Source organism: Lissotriton vulgaris, chromosome 5 (genome assembly GCF_964263255.1).
Source record: "Lissotriton vulgaris chromosome 5, aLisVul1.2, whole genome shotgun sequence".
Lineage (NCBI taxonomy): Eukaryota > Metazoa > Chordata > Amphibia > Caudata > Salamandridae > Lissotriton > Lissotriton vulgaris.
The window spans coordinates 1480718875-1480742081 of record NC_141693.1 but is presented as its reverse complement, the minus strand read 5'-3'; the positions used below and the strand labels follow the sequence as shown (position 1 = coordinate 1480742081).

The 23207-nt window shown below is 46.4% G+C and overlaps 1 protein-coding gene across 1 annotated transcript in view; it reads left to right on the top strand.

Annotated features, from left to right (window-relative positions):
• CNTN2 (contactin 2) overlaps nucleotides 1-23207 on the top strand; it is a 209161-nt gene that overhangs the window by 150106 nt on the left and 35848 nt on the right. The window contains exons 18-20 of the mRNA XM_086919714.1: nucleotides 1040-1155; nucleotides 4983-5169; nucleotides 10206-10318. Coding sequence (XP_086775840.1) covers nucleotides 1040-1155; nucleotides 4983-5169; nucleotides 10206-10318 — 416 coding nt within the window. The remainder of the gene's footprint in view (nucleotides 1-1039; nucleotides 1156-4982; nucleotides 5170-10205; nucleotides 10319-23207) is intronic.

The window sequence follows — 23207 nt, the reverse complement described above, 5'->3', positions numbered from 1 at the left end:
CTAATAAAACACGTGCCAATAGCATTTATTCATTCCTTTACTTGCACGTATTAGCTCAATAAAGCCATACCCTTTGGCGTTGTCAGTGCTTGTTAGCATCACACTTCATACCCCTCGTGTGTGCTTTCTGATCTCTGTAAATAACAGGAATTGTTATTACCCAATTTAATGGTAGTCAATTTAGAAGGATGGAAGGCTTGGTTTTCCTTGCCAAGATTCTGACTCAGGATTCTACACATTTTAGCAATGAGTATTCAGCACACTGATCCTTGATCCCAGGGGCGGCTGCCTCAAAATGGTGGGGGTGAGGGAGGGGAGGAGGGGAGAGGGAGCAGGGGAGAGGAGAGAAAAAAGCTCAATCCTCAGTCTGCTGCACACCGGAAGCGCCCAGGCTCCCGGACTCTCCCAGCCAATCACATGAGCCTAGTGATTGGTTTGAGCGGCCTATTAGGCTGCTCCGGCAGTACCTGGAAGCCTGGGCATGTTCTCCACTGAGTTGTGCAACACAGCCAGGCGGAGAACATGCTAAATGCGCATGACTGTTTGGCCTACCCTAGAGGGATGGCCAAACAGTCATGTGCACTTAGGGAGTGCAAACCACTCCAGACTCTGACAGCTGTGAGCCCAGCCCAGCCCCGCCCGACCTGGTTCCAGTCCCGCACAGAAAAATAAAATGATAATAACATCTTGTCATTATCATTTCATTTTTAGCGTTTGCACTGCTCAGATAGCAGTGGGGCGATGCTCCTCAGCCTTAGCGGAGGAGCCGCCACTGCTTCCTGCTGATCTACAACTCAGATTCCAAACTCCTGGGTTTCTGAATGTAGGCTGTTGCCTTTTCACTATGAGGACTAGTGTGGCCTTCCCCAGACATCCTTTGACAAGTGTTGTGCTCTCACTACCCCCAGCAAGAATAAAGTATCCCCCTAAAGGAATGCAGCATCCGCATGGCACAGGTGGCCGTGGCCTCAGTCTCTGTTAGAACTGTGATAAGTGTGTCTTGGTGAGTCATAGCACCAATCTCTCTCTTGTCTCCCAGAACCCCGTGTGGCTCCAAGTGACGTGAGCGCCAAGGCGCTGTCTGCATCTGACATGGATGTTACCTGGAAGGCTGTGGAGGAGGAGGACATCAATGGAGTGCTGCAGGGCTATGAGGTAAGTGAGATGAAGTTATTGGAGTTGTGAGCCCCTGTTTTAGCATTTGAGCCAGATGGGCTGGTTTCTTTTCAGTATGCATGTTTGCAGTAGGGGTGTGCAAAATTTGTGAAATTTTGGGGAAATTATGCATAATTATGTGAAATGCAAATCCGTCATTTAGCACTATATTTTAGTGGGAAATGCTGTTTGCATTAATTTTTGCACTGAATAAATAGCACAAAGAACACAATTGCTGCGAACAACAGCAGTTTGCTTTCTGAGTGTTTGAGTTTTTAATGTTCTCCCTTTATATATATAAGCCTTGAAGAGCAGCATAATTACATGATCGGCAGAATTTGGGGAATTTTGTGTTACAAGCCTAACTTGAAAAATCCAAAATTACGCCAGCAATTGAAAAATCACCCAGAATTAGTTTGCAGGCAACAGCTTATAAATAACGCTGAATGTAAATAACATGGTACGGCTGAGGAGTGAGGGCCAGGGGCTGCCCAATGAGCCAAGTACAATGAAGGGCAAGGCAAGAAATGATAACAAGCGCTGTGATGGTGAAACCTAAAAATGGGGTATAAAAATCTGAAAGTGGGAAATAGATTGAATGGACAAGTAAGGGGATACAAGAAAGAAAGCTAAATAGATAGGGGGAAGATGGGGAAGGAAGGTATGAGGAAGAGTGAAGGGAGGGAAGGGAAGTGTGAAAAGTGAAAGTAAGCAAACATGGAAAGGAAGGTGGAAAATGTAAAGGGGAAAGGAAAGGGTGAAAGGAGTGATTAAAAGAAGGAAGAAAGAATGGTGAAATAATTGACTGATAGAAGGCTGATAAGATGGATATATTGAAGTTGGAAAGGATGGATGGAAGGTTGAAAGGGTTGATGGATAAAAGGATGGATGGAAAGGAATTTGAAAGAATGGATGAATAGAGGGAAATGAGGATGGAGAGATAGGTAGATGGAAAGATAAATAGAAGAGAGAAATTATGGTTGGTTGAAAGTATAGATAAATGAAAGATTGAAGGGATAAAATGGCTGAATGGATAGCATGGTCAATGGATGGAATGGTGAAAGAATGGACGGATGGATAAAAGGATAAATGGCGGACTGATAAAAACATGTCAGAGTGAAGGGTGAAAGGTGGAACAGATGTGTGAATGGAAGGATGGAATTGTCCGTGGTTGGAGAGAATGGGTACAAAATGGACTGATGGATAAAAGGCTAGATAATTAATGGTTAAAAGGTTAGTAGAATGTAAATGTGGCAGTGTGGATTTATTTTGGGCGAGAGGTTGTATGGGAAGTTACTTGGTCAGTGCGGTTCGGGCAGTTTGGAGGAGTGAGAATCGCAAAATTCCTAACTAAAAAAGAAGTGGGTACAGGGTGGAAGAGTGTGATTACTATGGGTCAGAATGGGCTGTTTTCAAGAGGATCAGGGTCAGTACTGATTTGTAGTAGACGGGTCTCCATCCAGGGTGGCACAAGGGGCAAAAATCTTTGGGTTGGAATAATGTCCTGAGTGATTGCTACTGGTCAGGCTATTTACAAACATTCATCCCATCACCATCTGGGTATTTGCCAGTAGTATACCTGGAAGCTTTGAGACAGGAACAACTTTCCAAGCTTACTACTGCCAATGTTTGTGAATTCCAAAAAGTTGTAAATTTGTACTGGTTCAAGGAGTACTTTATGTGTGCAGATTTACTACTTTTTTGGTAAACCATCAGTCACTTGATAAATGATTTGTTAAAGGCGAGGACTAGAAACACATGGCCCTGCCCTCATGCACCAATTAAATACCCCTACCATCAGACCAGCTTTGAATCCTGGTTAATCATACATGCACGGCTGGTAGGCAGCCAGCTCCTTAGAATCCCTCACCACCATAGTTCTGGGGTAAATGAAGTAATGCATTCCTAAAAATCAATATTTGTTTCTACACTAACAACGCAAGTCAGTGAAAGAACACAAACACTTTTTCTAAAAGTGGCACTAAAAATTTCCTACGGTATGATTTCTGTGCTTGCTTTTATCAAGATATAAACTGTATTTTTGCATTTAATTAACATCATGTGATGGCAGTGATTTCTGCATTGAAAGATGTGGTGCATCACCTGTGTCCACACAAAAAAAGCTCACTACCAGAGAATACAACCAAGTATACATTTTTAGGACATGCCTACAGATAGCCTTTAGCTGTGTGTTTTCGAATCGAAAGACCTTTTATAGACCATACCAAAACCCTACACTGGGCTTTGCTCTGGACCATTGCTTACCATTGGTTGGCTGTCTTGTCACTCTCATTTGCTTGCTTCTTGTCTGATAGTTTTCCTTCACCTTCTTGTGTTTGTTCCTCCATGAAGCATGGCTGCTTTACCACCCTTTTGATTGCACAACTTGACTCCTTCAATGACTCACCTTCAGTGAACTATTTTATCTTTTTTCATTCAGCACTCAATGAATGAACTCTTGGGGCCTCATTTATGAGGCCGTGCGTCAATTTTGCGCTTCCGATGCGTCACTTTTTGTGACGCATTGGTGGCGTAAAACATGCCTCCTGTTGCACACTATTTACAAAGTGACGCATCTAAGCACTTTGTAAACCCCTGCGCTACATTATACCTGTGTCAGGTATAATGTATGCAGGGGGGGGCGTTCCCCTGCAAAAGACTTGTAGAAGTGACGCAGTAAAATCTATGAGATTTCCCTGCGTCACTTCTAGGACGCTGTTGCGTCAAAATCTTGCGCCTGCCTCACAGCAGGCGTAAGACTGACGCAGGCCCTTTTACATGGGACTTGCCCCATGTGAAAGGACGCATTGCTGGAGTTGCGTCACTTTTGTGACACACTCCAGCAATGCGTCACTTTTGTGCTTAAAGATATGTCAGAAATACTCACGTATCTGTAACTCCTTGCGACATGATGCTTCATACATTAAATATGACGCATCAGGTATGTCGCAAGTAGTGCGCACGGAAAAGTGACGCATCGCTACTTTCACGCAGCGATGCGTCATTTCTGATAAATGAGGCCCATGGTTTTTAAATCTCTACCTCATGTACTGCTTTCCCCCTCAAACACTTGCCCCCGCCACACTCTCTCATTGTTGCTTTCACCCGTCTCCCAGCTTGCCTGTGAAAGTACAACAGCAGGTATATTTTTCCTTCGGTACGACTAAAGAGTAGAAGTTAAGCGAAGTTTTTGATTTATCTCCTGCACTCTGCATATTGCATGGAAGAACATGCTTTGTCACGCATAGACTTTTATGATCCTGGGAGTGCATGACTGGAAAGGGGATGTCTCTCTCTTTTCCTGGAGGCCCATAGTTCTGCTCCCTGCGTTACTGTAGGGGTCCAATTGGCTGGAACATATCTTTCAGTTCTGAATCCTGTGGAAAGTAAAACAAGCATTTTGCTTTGCATTCTGACACTTGTTTATGTTTTTTAAATTATGTTAATCATTTCCTGAATGAAAAGTATTTAAAAAATAAACCATAACATTTATAAGAACAGAACATATTGAATTCAATGTACAGTTTTGAGATACTTTAAAATATGTTTATTCTCCAGTATTTTGAATTTGTTCTTATACTTTTGTTCAACAATGTTGTACAAGCAAGCATTGGAAGAGCGTGTAGCTGGACACTCACATTAGAAAGGCGAGACCATTTATTACCTTTGCCAATGCTTGGTATTATTGTAAGTGGTGGCACCCTACAGAAGTCGAGGGGAGAGGTTGCGTCCTTGTGACTTATCTGAAAACAGCTTAGTGTATTGGGCAATGCAGGTGCCTAGTTTCCAGAACAAATAGATGAACCGCAGTCGTCTTGTTTGCTCAGATCCGGTACTGGAAGGACGGGGACAAGGAGGCGGCAGCAGACAGAGTGAGGACGGCCGGGCTGGAGACCTCTGCTCGCGTCACCGGCCTGAGGCCTGACACCACCTACTATGTGACGGTCCGCGCTTACAACCGCGCAGGAACTGGGCCGCCCAGCCCCTCCGCCAACCTCACCACTACCAAAGCACGTAAGCACACTTCAGGGGGTCACAATGAGGGAGGGGGTCATATATGTTCACTTATTACTCAGTCTATGTGCTTTTTAAATGCTTCACCCATAAGTGAACAGCTTGGGTCCAAGGAGGAAGAGGACGCTGTTGGCCCTACAGGCCTTCTTCCTCTGGTAGCCAAAGACTAAACAGCCTGGGCCCGTGCACATTCTCTTCAGGGGTCTGGGCGAGAAACAACGCAGTAGTAAGATATTAATGTTGGATGAGAAAATAGTAGACATAGTGCATGGCCAGGCAGAGTGGCAAGTGCGAGGTTTTGGAGGTAAAGGCCAAGACAGTGAGAGAAAGGGCAAAAGATAGGAGAGAATCAGACAGGAATAGAGAGACACTAAGTGGGAGATGGCGAAATAGCACGTGAAACAGGGCAGGAGGAGAAGATAAGACGGAGGCATGGAGAGAGGACGGAGAAAAGTGTGGAAGAGGGAGCTAGAGAATGGAGCATGTGGTGCAACGGGGAAAATTTACGAGGCTAGGCAGAGAATGAAGGGGAGGGATTGGACATGCGACGCCTGGAGGGAAACGCCACGAAGCTTGATAAATGAATGTGCGAAGCTCTGGAGAGAAAGCTTGCAAGGCCTAAGACAATTAAAGTCGCTGTCATCGAGTCTCTCATATGGTCCTCAGTCCGAGCCCGCGGGACCAGTGGCCACAATCCCTGCCCCTCTACCAGGATACTTAAGGGGATATAGCTCCAGTGAACTACTCAACCTAAGACCGCCCGCAAAGACAGTATGCAACCACTTATATCATCCTTTGAGTCTGCCCACCCAATGTGAGCATTGTCACTCTCTTCTAAAAATTACTCCCATTATTAAGACCCAACATACCTTTAAGATGTTTTTTCTTAACTGTAGGTCCTTACCTAAGCACCAAACAGAACTATCTTTGTTATTTGACGAGCTCACCCCAGATATAGTTTTTCTTACTGAGACATGGCTAACCCCGTCCTCGGAGCCCGATATAATACAAGCTTTGCCTCAGGGATATCAAATATCAAGGTTAGATCGTCCATCTGGGAAAGGGGGCGGTCTAGTAATAATATTTAAAGAGAACTATTCATGCCGCTGCTCCCCTAGTCCCTTTTTGGACTGCGAAAGTATGTCCTTTAGTTTGGAGCTCTCGCCAAATATTAATTTTTCAGGAGCACTGATCTACCGCCCCCCGGGGCCAGTTAGACAGTTTATATACTCTTTGCCCTCAGCAGTCGCAGACCTAGCCTCCATCTCTGCTAATTATACATTATTGGGCAACCTAAATATGCATTTTGAGGATATTGGTGATCATACGGCCCAAGAGCTTATCGCTGATCTGTCTGCATTACAGTTATCTCAGCTCGTTCGATCTCCCACACATACGAAATGGCATTTGCTGGATCCCGTATTTAGTAACTGCCCCGATTTGGAGGCAGAACTCCCTACTGTGGTCCCGTGGATGGACCATTGGTTAGTCCCTTTAACTTGGCACACGCACAAACCCCCTGCTCTGATGCCAGGATTACGGGATGCTCGAAACTGGTCCAAACTCTCTTTAGACAAATGGGCTGAAGAGCTACACGCTACAACACCATCTATTAATGCAGATCCCTTGTTAGCTAACGAGGAATTTAACAACTGGATAACTAGAGCACTGAATATCATACTCCCATCCAAGATAACTCGGACAAAGAGATCTAGGCCCTCGGCCCCCTGGTATTCTGAGGAGCTCAGGGATATTAAACGCAGGTGCAAAAGGCTAGAGAGGAAATGGCGTTTGGGATACACCGACCCAGATAACATTTTGTATAGGAAAGCCATCAGAGACTACGAGACAGAAATAAAGAAAGTACAAACCCAGTACTATACACAAAAGCTCTCCGAAGCCAGCTCCAATTCTAAGGAAATCTATCGGATTGTAAAACGCCTCACTAAACTCCCCCAGTCCCCTGTAAATAGTGATGATTTACAAGTCCGATGTAATGAGCTAGCCGACTTTTTCTATAACAAAGTGGATCTCATCTACTCTTCCTTTTCAACCACTCTCTTAAATGCCTCAGCTGACAACCTGGAGCATTCTAAGCAGGATATAACAGACAATCTGTCACCTGTGTTGGAGGAGTTTCCTTTGCTACACCTGGACCGACTGGCCATTTTAATGGCGCAGGTTAAATCGGGTTCTCCTAGTGACCCCGCTCCCCCGAGTCCCTTAAAGACTGTTAGCCATATTATCCTCCCTGTTATGTTGGAGGTACTTAATGCCTCAATTTCCACCAATATGGTTCCACCAGCATGGAAAGAGGCTAGAGTGAGGGCACTTGTGAAGAAACCCAATATCGACATTTAACAACTACCGTCCCATTTCCCTGCTCCCCTAGGTCAGCAAGATACTGGAAAAATATATCAACAATCTTCTGACTAATTTTCTAGAAAATAATAAACTGCTTGACCCTTCACAAACCGGTTTTCGCCCCAAACATGGGACAGAATCGGCCTTGTTGTCAGTTATGGAGGAAACAAGAGGCTTCTTGGATCGGGGAGGATCGGTGGCAGTCATCCTCCTCGATCTGAGTGCCGCTTTTGACACTGTGAATCATGAAATCTTATTGCAGCGTCTCCATGACATCGGGATTCAAGGGGGAGCGTTGAAATGGCTCAGGTCATTCCTGACCAATAGAACTTTCCAGGTCTTTGAGGGAAACACCATCTCCACCAGCAGACCGCTGGGCTGTGGAGTCCCACAGGGCTCCTCGCTCAGCCCGACGTTGTTTAACATCTATATGAGACCGCTGGCGGGTGTCCTCCGTCCGTATGGTATTAAGATCGTTACCTACGCGGACGATACCCAGTTGGTGGTCTCTCTGACGCGAGCTGAGGGCCCGGCGGCCACGGTAGATCTGGCTGGTTGCCTGAGTGAAGTGAACAGCTGGATGACCCTGTCTTGTCTCAAACTCAATGGGGACAAGACAGAGGTCATGATGCTGGGACGCTCGGCCCCGTCTTCGCTGGGCTCTATCTGGCCAGCCTGCCTAGGTCCCCCCCAGTCCCAAAGGATGCCATTAAGAGCTTGGGCATCTGGCTGGATAGACTACCAGGCTGTCAAGCTGTCTGCCACCTGTTTTGGCCTTATCAGAATGTTAAGAAGGATTCTCCCCCTGTTACCATTTCAAGCCAAACAAATTGTTGTACAGGGATTGATCCACTCTAGGTTGGACTTCGGAAACGCACTGTATCTTGGAGCCCCCGATTTCACATTGCGGAAATTGCAAGTTATTCAAAATTGTGCAATCCGGACCCTACTTCAAATTCCCCGTAGGTCTTCCGCTAAACCTGGATTAATAAGATTGCATTTGCTCCCTGTTAGGGACAGGATTAGTTTCAAGTCCCTTTGTATTGCCCATCAGTCATTCTGGGCAACTGGCCCATTGATCAATCGTCCCTTAATCACCCCTTACCTCCCCAGCAGAGAGTTACGTTCCGCCAGCGCGTTCCTTGCCATCGTGCCCAAAGTTAACCGGGCTAGATCAGGAGGTCGTTCTTTTACCCTCAATGCTGCTAAACTGTGGAACAGCCTACCCCTTCAACTAAGGTCTAATCCAGATTTGACCTCCTTCAGGAAGCATCTGAAAACTTTTTTGTTTAATAAATAGGTCTTCTTTCACTTCTATGTCACTTGTCCTGCTGGTTAGAACACTTCGCAATCTCAGCGCTTGGACGCCTCCGGGCAACTAATTCGCGCTCTACAAAACGCATTTTCATTTCATTTCATTTCAGTCAGACCTGTTGGGATGCCCTAGTCCATACGCAAGATTCTGGGACGTTGGCTAATGAAGGTACATCTACCGAGCCACATGGATATTGGTCTGGTCCTGCAACTGTCATACAGTTCTGACTCCACGTTTTATTTAGGAATGATTTTATATGCAAATTTGTCATGTCATGTACTACTATAATCCGAGTGGTCGCCTAGAAGACTCAATATGTTTATTATTTGTAATTTGTAAACTATGAACGAAACCAGGATTGGGTTATGTTTGCGCTATAGAAAACACTAAATCTATACTACTATTATAAAGGAAGAACTTTGAGGCTTTGAGGCGGGTAAACTCGGGAACCACAGCGCTAATCCACACACCCGATACATCGTTGTAATCCTCAGGGTGTGCAGATGGACATAGGCTATATAAATAAAAAATAAATAAGTTATTTAAAAAATATAAGTTAAAAAAAAAAGGAGTGCCTTCAAAGTAGCGCCGGCCGCGACGTGCGTGCTTACATCAGGAGCGGCGTACATGAGCGCGAGGAGCGGCAGAGATCAGCGCGGGGAGGAGCGGCGGAGATCAGCGCTGGCAGGAGCAGTGACGAGCGGAGGAGCAGCGGACATGAGCGGGGGACAGGCGGTGAGGATGGGCGGGCAGGAAGTGAGGAGCGGCGGCGGGAAGGAGCGGTGATCGGCGGATGAGGTAGGGCGCAAAGTAAGCAGTGAGCAAAGCAAGCGTGAGGGAGGAGCGGCGGCGGAGAGGAGTGGTGAGCGAGCCACAGGTACCAAACGGAAAAAGAAACGTGTGCAGGTTACAAAAGCGTACAAAGTGGAGCGGTCAGCTGAAAGCTAAAATGACAATCGGCAGAAGGTAGCAAACGGGGCATACAGGAGGAAAAAGTGACGTGGGCAGTGACGTGGGCAGGTACCAAACGGGGCATTACAGGAGGAAAAAGTGACGTGGGCAGCTTACAAAAGCGTACAAACTAAACATAGAGGCATAATACTGCACAACGTCAGGGCGGGCAGGGGCCCTGAGCCATGATTGCTCCCGGACAACGTTGAGACGGGCTGCTAGTAAATAAATAAAGTGTGAGTTTACGAATGGAAAGGAAGTGGGCTAGATGGGTAGAACTGACCTGTGATGGAAAGGTCATGAGGCTTCGAGGGTGTAGAGTCAAGAGAAGAAGGGGGTAACCTAGGGTTTCTAAGAGGAAAATATCTCACCTTTGTGCCTGTTTCATCTTCCTGTTGTGTTCTAGCACCGAGTCGTCCCCCAGGAAACATCACTTGGAAACTCTCTGGCTCCAACGTCAGACTCCAGTGGGACCCCGTCGTAGCGATGGAAAATGAATCACATGTTACTGGGTACAAGGTAAGGCCTCCTTCCGAAGGGGTAGTAAACATTAGCTTGATAGTAAAGATGGCAGTCTGATTTTTGGGATATGCACCACAGGGTGTCACTTCCAGGAAGTGCCATGAAGGGTGTGGCACAGACAACTACACAATGTCACCGTGCTTTGTAAAGATTACTGGCCCAGACATTTCGACAGTTCAGAATTAGACATCACAAATGAGAAATGCAGAGTGTTTATTTTTTCGTTTTTAAATATTTATCATTAAAGCTTCGAAACCCCTGTGTATTTCACGATCTTTATTTTAACATTTTTCAATGAATGCTCTGTTTCTTCACATTCATACAAGGCACGGGTGATTGCTTGGTACTTTCAGGCATGCACGCTTACTTGGGAGTTTCACTCGCACAATTGTAGGTGCTGCTGCGTCAGCTTTTTGCCACAGACAACCGGAGCGCTGGGCTGGCCTCAGTTCGGTCGGTGCCCATGTCCGAGGTAGGTTATGTGCATTCTTTTCAGGACGGTAGGGAAAGTTGTATTGATAATGTTGGTCTCAACTCAGGACTGGTGCCTATGACATAGTTGTCTGGCCAAGCATGCCATCCTGGAGATGGAATGGATGTGGGTGCTCCACACTTCACCAGAAGAACCACAATGTCCAAAAACTCATAGGTTGAAGCATAATGCAGTTGGGTCTGACCTTGGCTGCCCTGGTTGCTTACAACAGTTTGGTCCTGTAGTAGCACAGAAAACAACTAGTGGCAGAGCTAATGGGTCTGGTCTTGGCAAGCCTGCGAGTTTCAAATTTCATATTTTGCAAACATATTAAATTGACTGTAAAAAAGTAAAAGCAATAAAAAGTAAACAAATAAAAATACTAAAATGTCTAAAGGTGGCGTACATATGTTTACCAAAAAAGTAAATAAAAACGAACCCATCACAAGAATGATCCACAACAAGATACATACATTTAAAAAATATCAAAAGGTAGAATGGCCTATCAGCCCTAGCTCTGACATGGAGCACATGTGCAAGAACGTAATGCCATGACTCATAGTAACGAGCGCCAAGAACTGAGGTGGGTTTCCCAACTGCAGCACGCTATAGACTGTGGGCCTAATTTGCAAGCCCATTGTGCCCCGGTGCATCACTTTTTTCAATGCACAGGCGGCGCAGAGTGCCTGCCCATATTTACAAGGCCACATAAAGTCACTCTGCGTGACTTTTCATGGCCCTTTAAATATGGCCACCTTTCACGCATTACTCTGCGTGAAGGGACATTCCATGGGTGTTTGCATGGGTGTTCTCACGCAACATCCATGTAACTTGACATATTCCCAGATCTAGAAAGTGTAGTAAACCTGGAAATGAGTCACAGTCCTACACTTCCCCTGGGGAGCCACAGGAGTGGCACAACGAGGAGAAATACTTTAATTTCTCCTCACAGAAGGAGCAAAACAGCATTAACTATTGTTTTTGTACAGGAAGGTGTCCATTCCTGCACAGCAACAATCATCCCTGCAACCCAGGCACCCTTACACCATGGCACAAGGGTGTCTGTATTGGCTCATGGCTGCTGTTTGTGCACCGGCGCAGAGGAGAAGGACATGAAGTCGCCGGCGCATTCCTGCCTTTTTATTTTGACGTATGTCAGTACAGAGGGAAGGTTTGCTGTGCTGCCGTGTGTCAAAATATAGTAAATGAGGCCCTGAGATGGTTAGAAAGAAAATGTGAATAACACTTGAACAAACAAATGAATGAGGAGGACTGCCTCAGAAAGAAAATGTGAATAACACTTGAACAGACAAATGAATGAGGAGGACTGCCTCAGAAAGAAAATATAACACTTGAACAGACAAATGAATGAGGAGGACTGCCTCAGAAAGAATTTGTGAATAACACTTGAACAGACAAATGAATGAGGAGGACTGCCTCAGAAAGAAAATGTGAATAACACTTGAACAGACAAATGAATGAAGAGGACTGCCTCAGAAAGAAAATGTGAATAACACTTGAACAGAAAAATGAGTGAAGAGGGACTGCCTGAAAGCCCCTCCATTTCTGTACATATATATATTTATTTTTGATGTGATTACTTTGGAGAGTATGAAGCTGGGGAAAAATATAAAGCTGCCTATAGGGTCAGACCGTCAGACCTAAATGTTCTTTCTCCGGGGATCTTTCAGTTTTGCTGAGCTCTTTTGTATGTTCTGGGGTCAAATTTGTATTACATTTTGAAAGTGCGCAGTTAAAATTATTTACGCTGTTGTTGGCCTGAAAAGTATGAGAACACTATTGTGTGAAAGACAACATAATTTGAGCTTGAAATTACCATTTGAGAGGGGAATAAATTGTGTCATTAGATTGTCATTTGCCAGATATAGAGCCTGTGTTTGTTAGTCAAAAACATCTCAGGTTCATTATCTGCCAAATGGCAATGTAATGTTGCAATTTGTTCCATTTTCTCAGTTGTCAAACATACCCAGGGCTGGGGAGATGTGGAATTAGTATTTGCTTTAATGCAGTTGTAATATTTGCTGTTTACACTGCTGAAGATTTCAAATAAGTGTGTGATACTGTGATGTCATCACTGAGTAGGATCTCTAAACCACAAAATAAATGAAAACAACAGGGAGCATATTTACAATCGGATTGCGCCAATGGAACGTCACTCCTTTTTGATGTTCTGGTGGCGCAATGCCCTGCACCATATTTACAAAGTGAAGTTAAGCCACTTTTTGTGGCTTAACGCCGCTTTGTAAATATGTTATCCTTTTACACAGGTATCTGTGTGAAGGGGGCGTGCAATGGGTGTTGCTGTGGGCGTTCCACCGTAACATCCATTGCTTTTTGTTACTGTCCCAGATTTACAATGAGGTGTAAATCTGAGGCAGTGCCAAAAACTCACGCCATGAAATAGCAGGTGTTACAATGGAGCAACAATGGGAAATACTTTTATTTCTCCTCATTTATGCTTTTTGTATGTGTGCTGCATTCTGTGGCACATAAAGAAAGAGCAAAATGCCATTAATAATTGTTTATGTGCAGAAAGGTGTCCCTTCCTGCACATAAACACTCAATAATTGTTCAGCTTTACTCAAAAATGCATGAGGCAATCAAACACTTCACTGCGCATATGATTTTTGCAGTAGTGCTCTTCATAGATGCTTTGAAAGTGCTTGACTTGGAGTTTTGGAAGTTGTTGTTTAAAGTTCTTGAGGAAGGGGGGTGGGGCTTTGCCTGGTTGCAAAATTGCTGCACTCTAAGTGGGCTCTGCCGGCTGAGCTACAAAATCCAGAATAATCCGGCATACTGAGGGACTCTACCCGTGCTAAACAAATGGGATAGTCCATCTTGTGGAACGCCGAGGCACACAACAGAAACGGCGGCCTTTTTTCATCCTGGACCACGCCAGGTAGCGACTTAAGACCCCCGAGCGCTGTGGCCTACCACGCAGCCTCCATGCACTAATTGCCCCGCAGGGATCACGAGTTGAGGGGCAGCTGGGTGAGAGCTGGAACAGACATAGTGGTGTGCTAACAATGGCGCAGTCGGCTGCGAGAAGTGGATTCCGAGCTTGATTTCGGAGTGCTAAGGAACAAAAGCCACCCAAATTGTGAGACATGGCGGGGGTCCCGGTGGCTGGGCTCAGCCTCTGAGTTCTGAGGACTGCAGGCCTCCCCCAATTGGCGACACGCCGTGGGGCTTGGTGGCTGAGCTCGGCTTTGGAGGGCCTGGAGCAGTGGACCGCCCAGACTGTGGGGCATGGTGTGTGGTCTGAGGTGACAAGGGAGCTGCCCCCCTCCGACGCTGCCTGTTGCAGACTGCTGGAGAAGATCGGAGCCACGCTTACCACCAGGTGGGTGTGCGGGGCACTGGGGGTGGTGGTGGGTGAGGCCTCTGAAATTCCTTGTGGGTCAGAACCCGGCAAGCTGACCGGTGCAAGCCCCCTCCCCCACCGGTGCTCCCCCACCAGCTATACCTGCGCCTGGGATATTGTCTGTTTTCACCCAGGAGACTCCCAGTTGGCTATCAATAATCCTGTGGGCCAAGTGACTGTGAACCGCAATTGGGCAGCAAATATGCCTGGAACGCACAGCAATAGTGCAGAGGGGGCACCAGCAGATTGAGGGAGCTGGCACCGCTGTGACCTGTGGCAGTGAGAGAGGAAGTAAAAGGGCCTCGTGTACTGCGGACCTCGTGTTAGATAAATATTGCGCTGCGAGCGGGCACCAATGCTGGAAGGTTGGCTACCGCGTAGAGGTGTCACGATCCGGACCTCTCCCTTGGCCCGCTCCCCCCGGCGCAACCAATCAGACAATCATACCCAGTAAATGGTTACTTCCCTGAATCCTGGTGAAATAACATTTGCTGAGTGTCCCTTGCCTGCCCTCAAACAATCTGATGACTACACCACAGCAGTGGTTTGCCCCGTCTCGTGGAATGCTGGTACCAGGACCACCAACAAGCAAAGCATGGGCAGCCCGATGTTCTATAGCTAACGCCAGATACTGACACGAGGTGCAATGCATGTGTAGATCGAGGAGACCAGCCATGGGAAAACCAGAAGCTAAACAGCCCAAACTGACCTTTGATGGGTGGCACCACACAAGTCTCAAGATGGTGAGGGGCAGAGTGGACAAGCTCTGAACACAACGCTCCAGGATGAAGATATCTGATCCTTTCTTATGGACATGAAGTCTAGCTTGAAAACCATTGACAATAAGCTAGACCTCCTCACTGCTCGACTAGATCAGGTAAAGCAACGTGTGGACACCCACAACAACGGTTTCACGCAAACTGAAGCACGTATTTCAGACTTAGAGGAACAGCACGTGGAAGACAGGCAAAAATTATTAAAAAAGGGACAAAGTACTTGAAATAATAAGTGCCAAAAACGAGGATCTGGAATCACTCTCTCGTAGAAATAATATCCGCATTACTGGTATTCTGGAGAGTACAGCTATATCCAGAATGGAAGATTACCTCAAAAACCTACTGCGAGAGCTATTCGGAGATGACCTCTCCGCCGTCTTCATTGTCGAGAGAGTACACCACACTCTGGTGCTGTGTCCACCCCCTGGAGCCCCAGCTCGACCCATAAAAGTACACCTCCTGCACTATTGTGACTATTCTGAACCAGGCCAGAGAACGGGGAGAGGTGCACCACCAAGGAAACCCCCTCTCATTTTACCCGGACTTCACTTTGGCGGTGCAGGCCGTGAAAAAGGAATCCCTGCCCGCCAAGTGAGCCTTACAACAACTGGGGGTGAAATATGCCCTGCTATATCCTGCCAAACTTAGAGTCACACACAACGGAAACATGCAAATATTCACGGACCCGGCAGCTACAATGAAACTGGCCAAGCAACTAAGTAAGAACCGGCGAGCCCCATCCATATCCCCCGTTCAGCAGAAGAAGGCCGTACAAGTGATAATGACTGATTACGACGGGGGTCCCCCTTCCAGGGACCATTCTTAAGGTGCAGATGAGAAGACAAATTGAGGCAATGGACACACTTAAATGTGGATGTATGTAATGGTGGGGGCAGTGTGCACTGCTCATAGTAAAGAGATATTTACTAATCCCTCCATAAACCGCTCGGCCATCCTAGTCCTTGAGAGAGAGTCGTACCTCAGGTGACCCATGGCCCCACAGGATAATCCCACCTTGTTATGCTATTGGGTTTCTTGAAGTTTTGGAGGCGGGTGGGTGTTAGACCTGGAACCTTGGCGTGGGTCTTCCTTCCACTTTTTGTTACTGTGCCTCATGTGTTTTGCTAGTGTTAGCTGCTCAGAGCACTGTGCCACTGCCAATCAGTGCCACAGTGCAAGTGCTCCCTGTATAAAATGTATACATTGATTGGATTCCATGATTGGCTTATTTGGTTTACTGTCAGACCCTGGTAAAGTGCACCAGGAGTGCCCAGGGCTTGTAAATCCAAATGCTGCTAGTGGGCTTGCAGCACTGGTTGTGCCACCCACAGAAGCAGCCTGGTAAAATGTGTTTAAGGTCTGCCATTGCAGAACCTGCGTGCAGTCTAACACTGTCATGCTGACTGGGCAAGTGCACCTACTTGCCAGTCTCCAAACCTTCCCTTAACTTCATATTAGTCACCCCTATGGTAGGCCCAATGGAAGGGTGCATTGTAAGTATAAGATAGGACAATCCCTAATGTGTGTGGCATGTCCTGATAGTGAATTACAGCCATTTTCATTTTTCACTATTGCAAGGCTGCCAGTTCTCATAGGCCAGAATGGGCTGTTAGAATTGTTACAATCTACATTCCTAACAGACTCAGGGAACATGGTAGAAATTTGAGTTTGGTATGCCTGAACTCAGAATAATAAAATAATTTTTTTAGTAAAGGTTGTTTTAATATTCTGTGTTTGCAAATACCACTTTTAGAAAGTTGGTATTTGCTTGCCTAACCTTTTCAGCCCGCCTTTGCTAGGATGTGTATCTGCTGTCTGGTTTCTGTGAGTGACAGGGCTGGGGAATTCCAGGAGACAGGCTGGGGCAGCCAGGTGGTGAAAAGGAAGATTACAGCCAGATGGGTGGGAGGAGTGCACCTGGACTCTGAATAGGGCTGTGCTCTGCCACCACAATGCTGGCTCCACCTTCTATGGAGCGTCTGATGTCTCTGCCCTGCACACTGAAAAGACAAGCCAGAGTCATATCAACAAAGTGCTCAAGAACTGAACTGAACTAGGCAAAGGCCCCCTGGCCTCAAAGAGCAAAAGATTGTGGTATAAATATTGGGGCCCTGCTCCAAACAATTTAGATCCTGCTGCAACAAGAAGAAACTCTGCCTGAAGAGAAGGAAATGGGAAAGCTGCAAGGAGGAGTACGTCCCTGACCTGGGGGATTGGCCTGCAGTGGTTGCCTTGCTGGGAGAGGAGAGGAAAAGACTGGAAAAGACTGTTCAACTTGTGCTTTTAAAGATCTCCAAGGGCTTGTGGGTGAGCTTGCCCTCTGAACGGAGTCCCAGGACTATTGGACTCCCACTACCTCAATAAGAGCTGCTGGAATTTGCCCTTTTTCCCGTACTGCTGGACCCGCGATCTGAGGTGCACCCCGAAGCCCTGACTGCCGTGAAACCTGTGCCGTAGCCGCCCTGAACGAAGCGAATCCACTCCTCTGTGAGCCGTAGCTCGCACCGTAAGCTACCCGGGCCGCACCGCACCCTGCTTCACCCTCCCCCCTTCGAGCCGCACCACTCGCCGTGTCCCAGCTGCTGGCCTTGGAATAGCGAAGCGCACCACAGGGCCGAGTACGGCTTGCACATCTGCAGCGTACAGTCTGCCCGCACCGCGATATCCAGGATTTACTAGGCAGCCCCGCTCTTGAAAGTACGGCCCTTATCGCGCTGCTTGGAAGTGAGATTGTGAGAAGAAGGGGTTTGGCCCGAAAAAAGGAGGATAGGTAGGGCCTATTAACAAAAGAACTCAATATTTACCTGAACCTCCAATTATTTGAATGTGTTACTGATACAGAACAATAAAAAAAAATAAGTGCGTTTATCCTGGCCATCAATGTTGCCTGATTGAATTTTTACTTATTCTTCATGCTAGATTACATTAAAAAAACAACACATAATCTACTAGACAGACAATCTCATTATAGACAATCTCATTATTACTACACACAATAATACACTGAAACTCAACAAATAATATACAAAAATACATATACATCAATAAAAATTACACAAATATAGTGACAATAAATCAGTGAAAAAACAGTTGTGATATGTAGCTTCAAATCACATTTACTCATTTAAACGACACATGATGTTCCCCAATTAGAAGGGTGAATATTTACAAAACTCCGAGTGTTCAAAGATCTAACTACACTTTTTATGGTAGCCAAAGATCTAACTACACTTTTTATGGTAGCCGACGCGTTTCGAGTCCTGGTTTTTTGAATTGCCGGACTCTCATCAGGGCTGGATGAGTCTTTTCATAAAAACTAACTGGCAATAGCCCAGCGTGGTTTGTAGGCTCGTATTGTAAATTCGTGCAGTGCAAGCCCCTCTTTAATGTGCTCTTGTGTGGCGTAGTAATTAGATAACTTCGCGTTCAATATATCGGGTCGTGGTGCTGGGGTTCTTAGGATTCGTGAAGTGGTTAAGACTCGGGGAGGGAGCCACGACTTTTGTTTACTCGGATCTGTTGCAATTTAGAATCTTATTCGGAAGCTTCGTGCTCGTTTACATTATTCACTCATACGCGGTACGAGTGAATAATGTAAACGAGCACGAAGCTTCCAAATAAGATTCTAAATTGCAACAGATCCGAGTAAACAAAAGTCGTGGCTCCCTCCCTGAGTTGTAACCACTTCACGAATCCTAAGAACCCCAGCACCACGACCCGATATATTGAACGCGAAGTTATCTAATTACTACGCCACACAAGAGCACATTAAAGAGGGGCTTGCACTGCACGAATTTACAATACGAGCCTATAAACCACGCTGGGTTATTGCCAGTTCTTTTTTATGAAAAGACTCATCCAGACCTGATGAGAGTCCGGCAATTCAAAAAACCAGGACTCGAAACGCGTCGGCTACCATAAAAAGTGTAGTTAGATCTTTGGCTACCATAAAAAGTGTAGTTAGATCTTTGAACACTCTGAGTTTTGTAAATATTCACCCTTCTAATTGGGGAACATCATGTGTCGTTTAAATGAGTAAATGTGATTTGAAGCTACATATCACAACTGTTTTTTCACTGATTTATTGTCACTATATTTGTGTAATTTTTATTGATGTATATGTATTTTTGTACATTATTTTGTTGCGTTTCAATGTATTATTGTATGTAGTAATAATGAGATTGTCTATAATGAGATTGTCTGTCTAGTAGATTATGTGTTCTTTTTTTAATGTAATCTAGCATGAAGAATAAGTAAAAATGTAATCAGGCAACATTGATGGCCAGGATAAACACACTTATTTTTGTTTATTGTTCTGTATCAGTAACACATTCAAATAATTGGAGGTTCAGGTAAATATTGAGTTATTTTGCTTGGAAGTGAGAGGCATTCCCGCTCTGAGGTACGACACGCACAACGCCTCGCACTGTGAACGCTCCCAGACCTGGACCCTCTGCCTCACCCCCCCCGTGGCCCCCGCTCAAACGCCTCGCACAGAGACGACTGCAACGAGCCGGGTTCGCATCGGAGAGGGGCAGAAACGCGCCTGGTACGCCTTCACCTGCACAGGTCTGTGTCGGAAACTACGAATTTAAAGGTACTGTGAAATTCACACCACGTTTGTGTGCGCACCGGACCCGAGAGTCCCCTGTGCCTATTTTGACTCTGCCTAAGTACGTTTTCATCCCCGTGAGAGCCGCACAGACAGCACGAAGCACACAGAACCAAAAACTACGCATTTTTAACCAAGAACTGCCTTCCTAACAGTATTGTGGCCTATTTCTTACGATATTTGGTCTTGCGCTAAGCCTTTATATAAAAAAGATACTTATTTTTATGCAAACCCTGGTGTGGTGTTGTCACTGAGTTACTCTGTGTTCACAAATGCTTAACCTATAACGCTCTGAGATAAGCCTGGTCTGCTCGCGCCACACTGCCTAGAGGGTGAGAAGGGGTTATTTTAGAGGGTAATCCCCTTATCCTGACTAGAGGAGAGGGTCCCTGCTTGTCACAAGTCCTTACCTGTGCCAACCAGAGACCCCCAAATCTAACAGTGGGTATGCGGTCTCAACCTGATTTGGGGGGTTGGAGTGAGTGGGAGGGTGTTTGATGATCATAATAGTTTTTTATTTTTGGGGAAGTTGGGGGTGGACAGACTCAACTATCCCGGAAAACACTCAGACTGGATGGTGGAACTTACTGTAGACTGCTTGACCTGCACGAGTGCCAATATAAGCCACTGTGCTGGTGACTCGGGCCCCGGACACGCAACACTATGTGGCACAACATCACGCTAGAACACTATGATAACTAGTGCCAGATTCCTCACCTGGAATGTAAGAGGCCTAAATGATTACTGCAAATCCAGGTTAGTGCATTCCTATTTGGCCAGACACAACATTAACATATGCTTCCTACAAGGGATTCACTTAACAGCAGGTACCGCCAACAGATTGAAGGTCTACTGGTGGGGAGAGACACACTCCTTACTGTATTCCAATTATAGTAGGGGTGTATCCCTGTTGATAAAAAAAGATACTGTGGCACACCACACACCTTCACATTTTCCAGGAAGGTATATATATTATCGCTATCAGTACATTATACAAACAGCCCCTCTTTCTGATTGCTGTGTACAGGCCAAATGTTGATGACCCAGAGGTTTTCCTGAATGTCTCGAGGCTGGCTGCAAACTATGGCCCACGGATGGTACTCGGGGGGAGGGGGGGTGACTTCAATGTTGTACTAGAGGGTGCGCTGAACTGGTCCAGTGTACTGCGAGTGATTTCTTGGACAGCGGGGACATACCACAGTAATGTCCGACAACCTATTTGTGGATGTCTGGCGCCATACGCACCACATAACCATGAGGGAGCGTGCTTCTCCTCCTACCACAGTGTGTGGTCCAGACTGGATTACAGGCTTGTCTCGAGAGATGCACTGGCCGAGACTACTGAGACCAAACACCTCACGCACACACTCTCTGATCATGCGCTGGTGCTCCTAATGCTTTAAATTCTGCAGATCATTTCTCGTGCTTTTACTTGGAGACTCCCTCCGAATGCGTTGCGTGATGCAGCCTTCAAGGAGAGTATCTGTGTGGCAAAAACAGACTATTTTACATGCAATGTTGGCACGGTGGAGTCGCCTTCTACACTGTGGGAGGCATTCAAAGCGTTCATATACAGCAAGTACATTGCGCAACAATTGGGGGTGCTGTGGTAGCTGCGAGGTACTTTAAGTAGACTGGAACAAGAGATTCAGAATCTGGAGCAAGACTGTTTTGCCAATCCTGCCCCGGGCACGTTGGCGACATACACTTTTGCGGAGAAAGATGATAGGGAACCCACCTACCTTGGTAAAGAGGCCCAAGCACGGAGATATGGGGAGGGCGACCGCCCTAGGAAGACACTGGCAGGCTTGCTGCGTAAACTCCATGCATTGACATACATGACCGAACTGCGGGGCCAGATTCTCAGCTTATTTCTTCCCCAACAGAGTTGCCTGAGGTGATATCCACCTTCTATAGTCGCATATACCGGCGGGTGTGGCGGGAGACCCTGTAGCGCTGAAGGAGCTTTTCAACTCCATTCAGCTATTGTGACTAGACCAGGCGCACTGAGACTGCCTAGACACTCCGGTCACTCCTGAGGAGATCGCCCGTGTGATTCCCTGCTTGCCAGCTGACAGGGCGCCTGGGCCTTCCACCGGCCTTCTATAAAGAATATGCCCCTTTGCTCATTCTTCACCTAATAGAAATGTATCATGATTCGCTGGAGGCGGGTCTCCTGCCACCCTCACTTTGAGAGGCAGTAATTGTGCCGATTTTGAAACCTGACAAGCCTGCAGAATTATGCGACTCGTACCGTCCCGTATCATTAATTAATATTGATAATAAGATATATGCGAAGGTAGTGGCAAACCGCCTGCTGCCCCTCCTGCCGTTGATAGTCAGATCAATCTGGCTTTATTCCTGGCCATGCCGCATCACAAAATCTGTGCACTGTCTTCGCGGTTACGCATCATCTGCACCCAGACAAAAAAGCCGTGGCATCCCTATTGAACGCCACCAAAGCGTTTGATACGCTAGAATGGTCTTTCCTTTTTCCACTGTTAGGACGATTGGGACTAAGCTCCGAACACATTCAGAAAGTACGCCTCTTATATACCCTCCAAACGTATCCGGTAAAATGGCGGGATATTTAAGCCAATAAACATCACCAGAGGCACGAGACAAGGGTGCCCGCTATCCTCGCTCCTATTCACCATTGCCATGGAACCACTGGCAGCCAAGCTGCAGCAACCTCATGCTGAAAGGGGCATTGCCTTTATGACTAGAGGACTAATAGTATTATTGTATGGTGACAATTTTGGCCCTTTATGTCCGAGATCCCATAGCTAATCTGGAACTAGACATACGAGAGGTGATACGCTACGGCGGACATTGTGAGATCCATATTAACTCGTCCAAATCCATCTTATTCCCCCTGACAGATACCACTCAACCGTATGTCACTGAATACCCTCTACAACGGGCAGTGGACTCAGTCAAATACCTGGGCATATGGCTCAGTAGGGACCCAGAGAAGGTATGGAGAGCTAATTATGGAAGGGTAATTGATTTGCTAGAGGCCTGAATTCAATTATTGGTCATACTCCAGCTGTCGGGCCTATAGCCATCGCAAAAAGTTTTGTATTTCCAAAGGTTTTGTACCTATTTGTTAACATCCGGATCCCTCTCACGGCACAGTTCTTCAAAAGGCTGCGGTCCAACTTGATAACGCTTGTGAAGGCGGGTAGGCAACCGAGGGTGGCCTATGAACGGTTGACTCTGCCGTTGCATTGTGGAGGCGTAGCTAGAGCTTGTGGCGCCCGGGGCTATCCCTCAGGTTGCCGCCCCTTGGGGGGGCGGTGCTGGGGAAAAAGGACGGTGAGCACTTGAAAGATGTCCGAGAGACACGTAGTATTGCTGCTAATAGTTACCTCGATCATGCAAGTTACATGCACATACATGACACGGTCAAAGGCTACACAGTTGAATACACCGGTGACTGGCAGTACAAAAGAGAACACACAGAATGCATGATCTATCTGGGGACTCAGAAAAACCACATGTGACATCCATCAGAGAGCTGTGTGAACAATTACCCTTCAGCACAATGCAAACATGCACATACATGACAGTGTTCAGGGATCCATCATCTACAGCTGACATTAAATGACCATACATCATAGTCCCCCCATTAAAGCAGT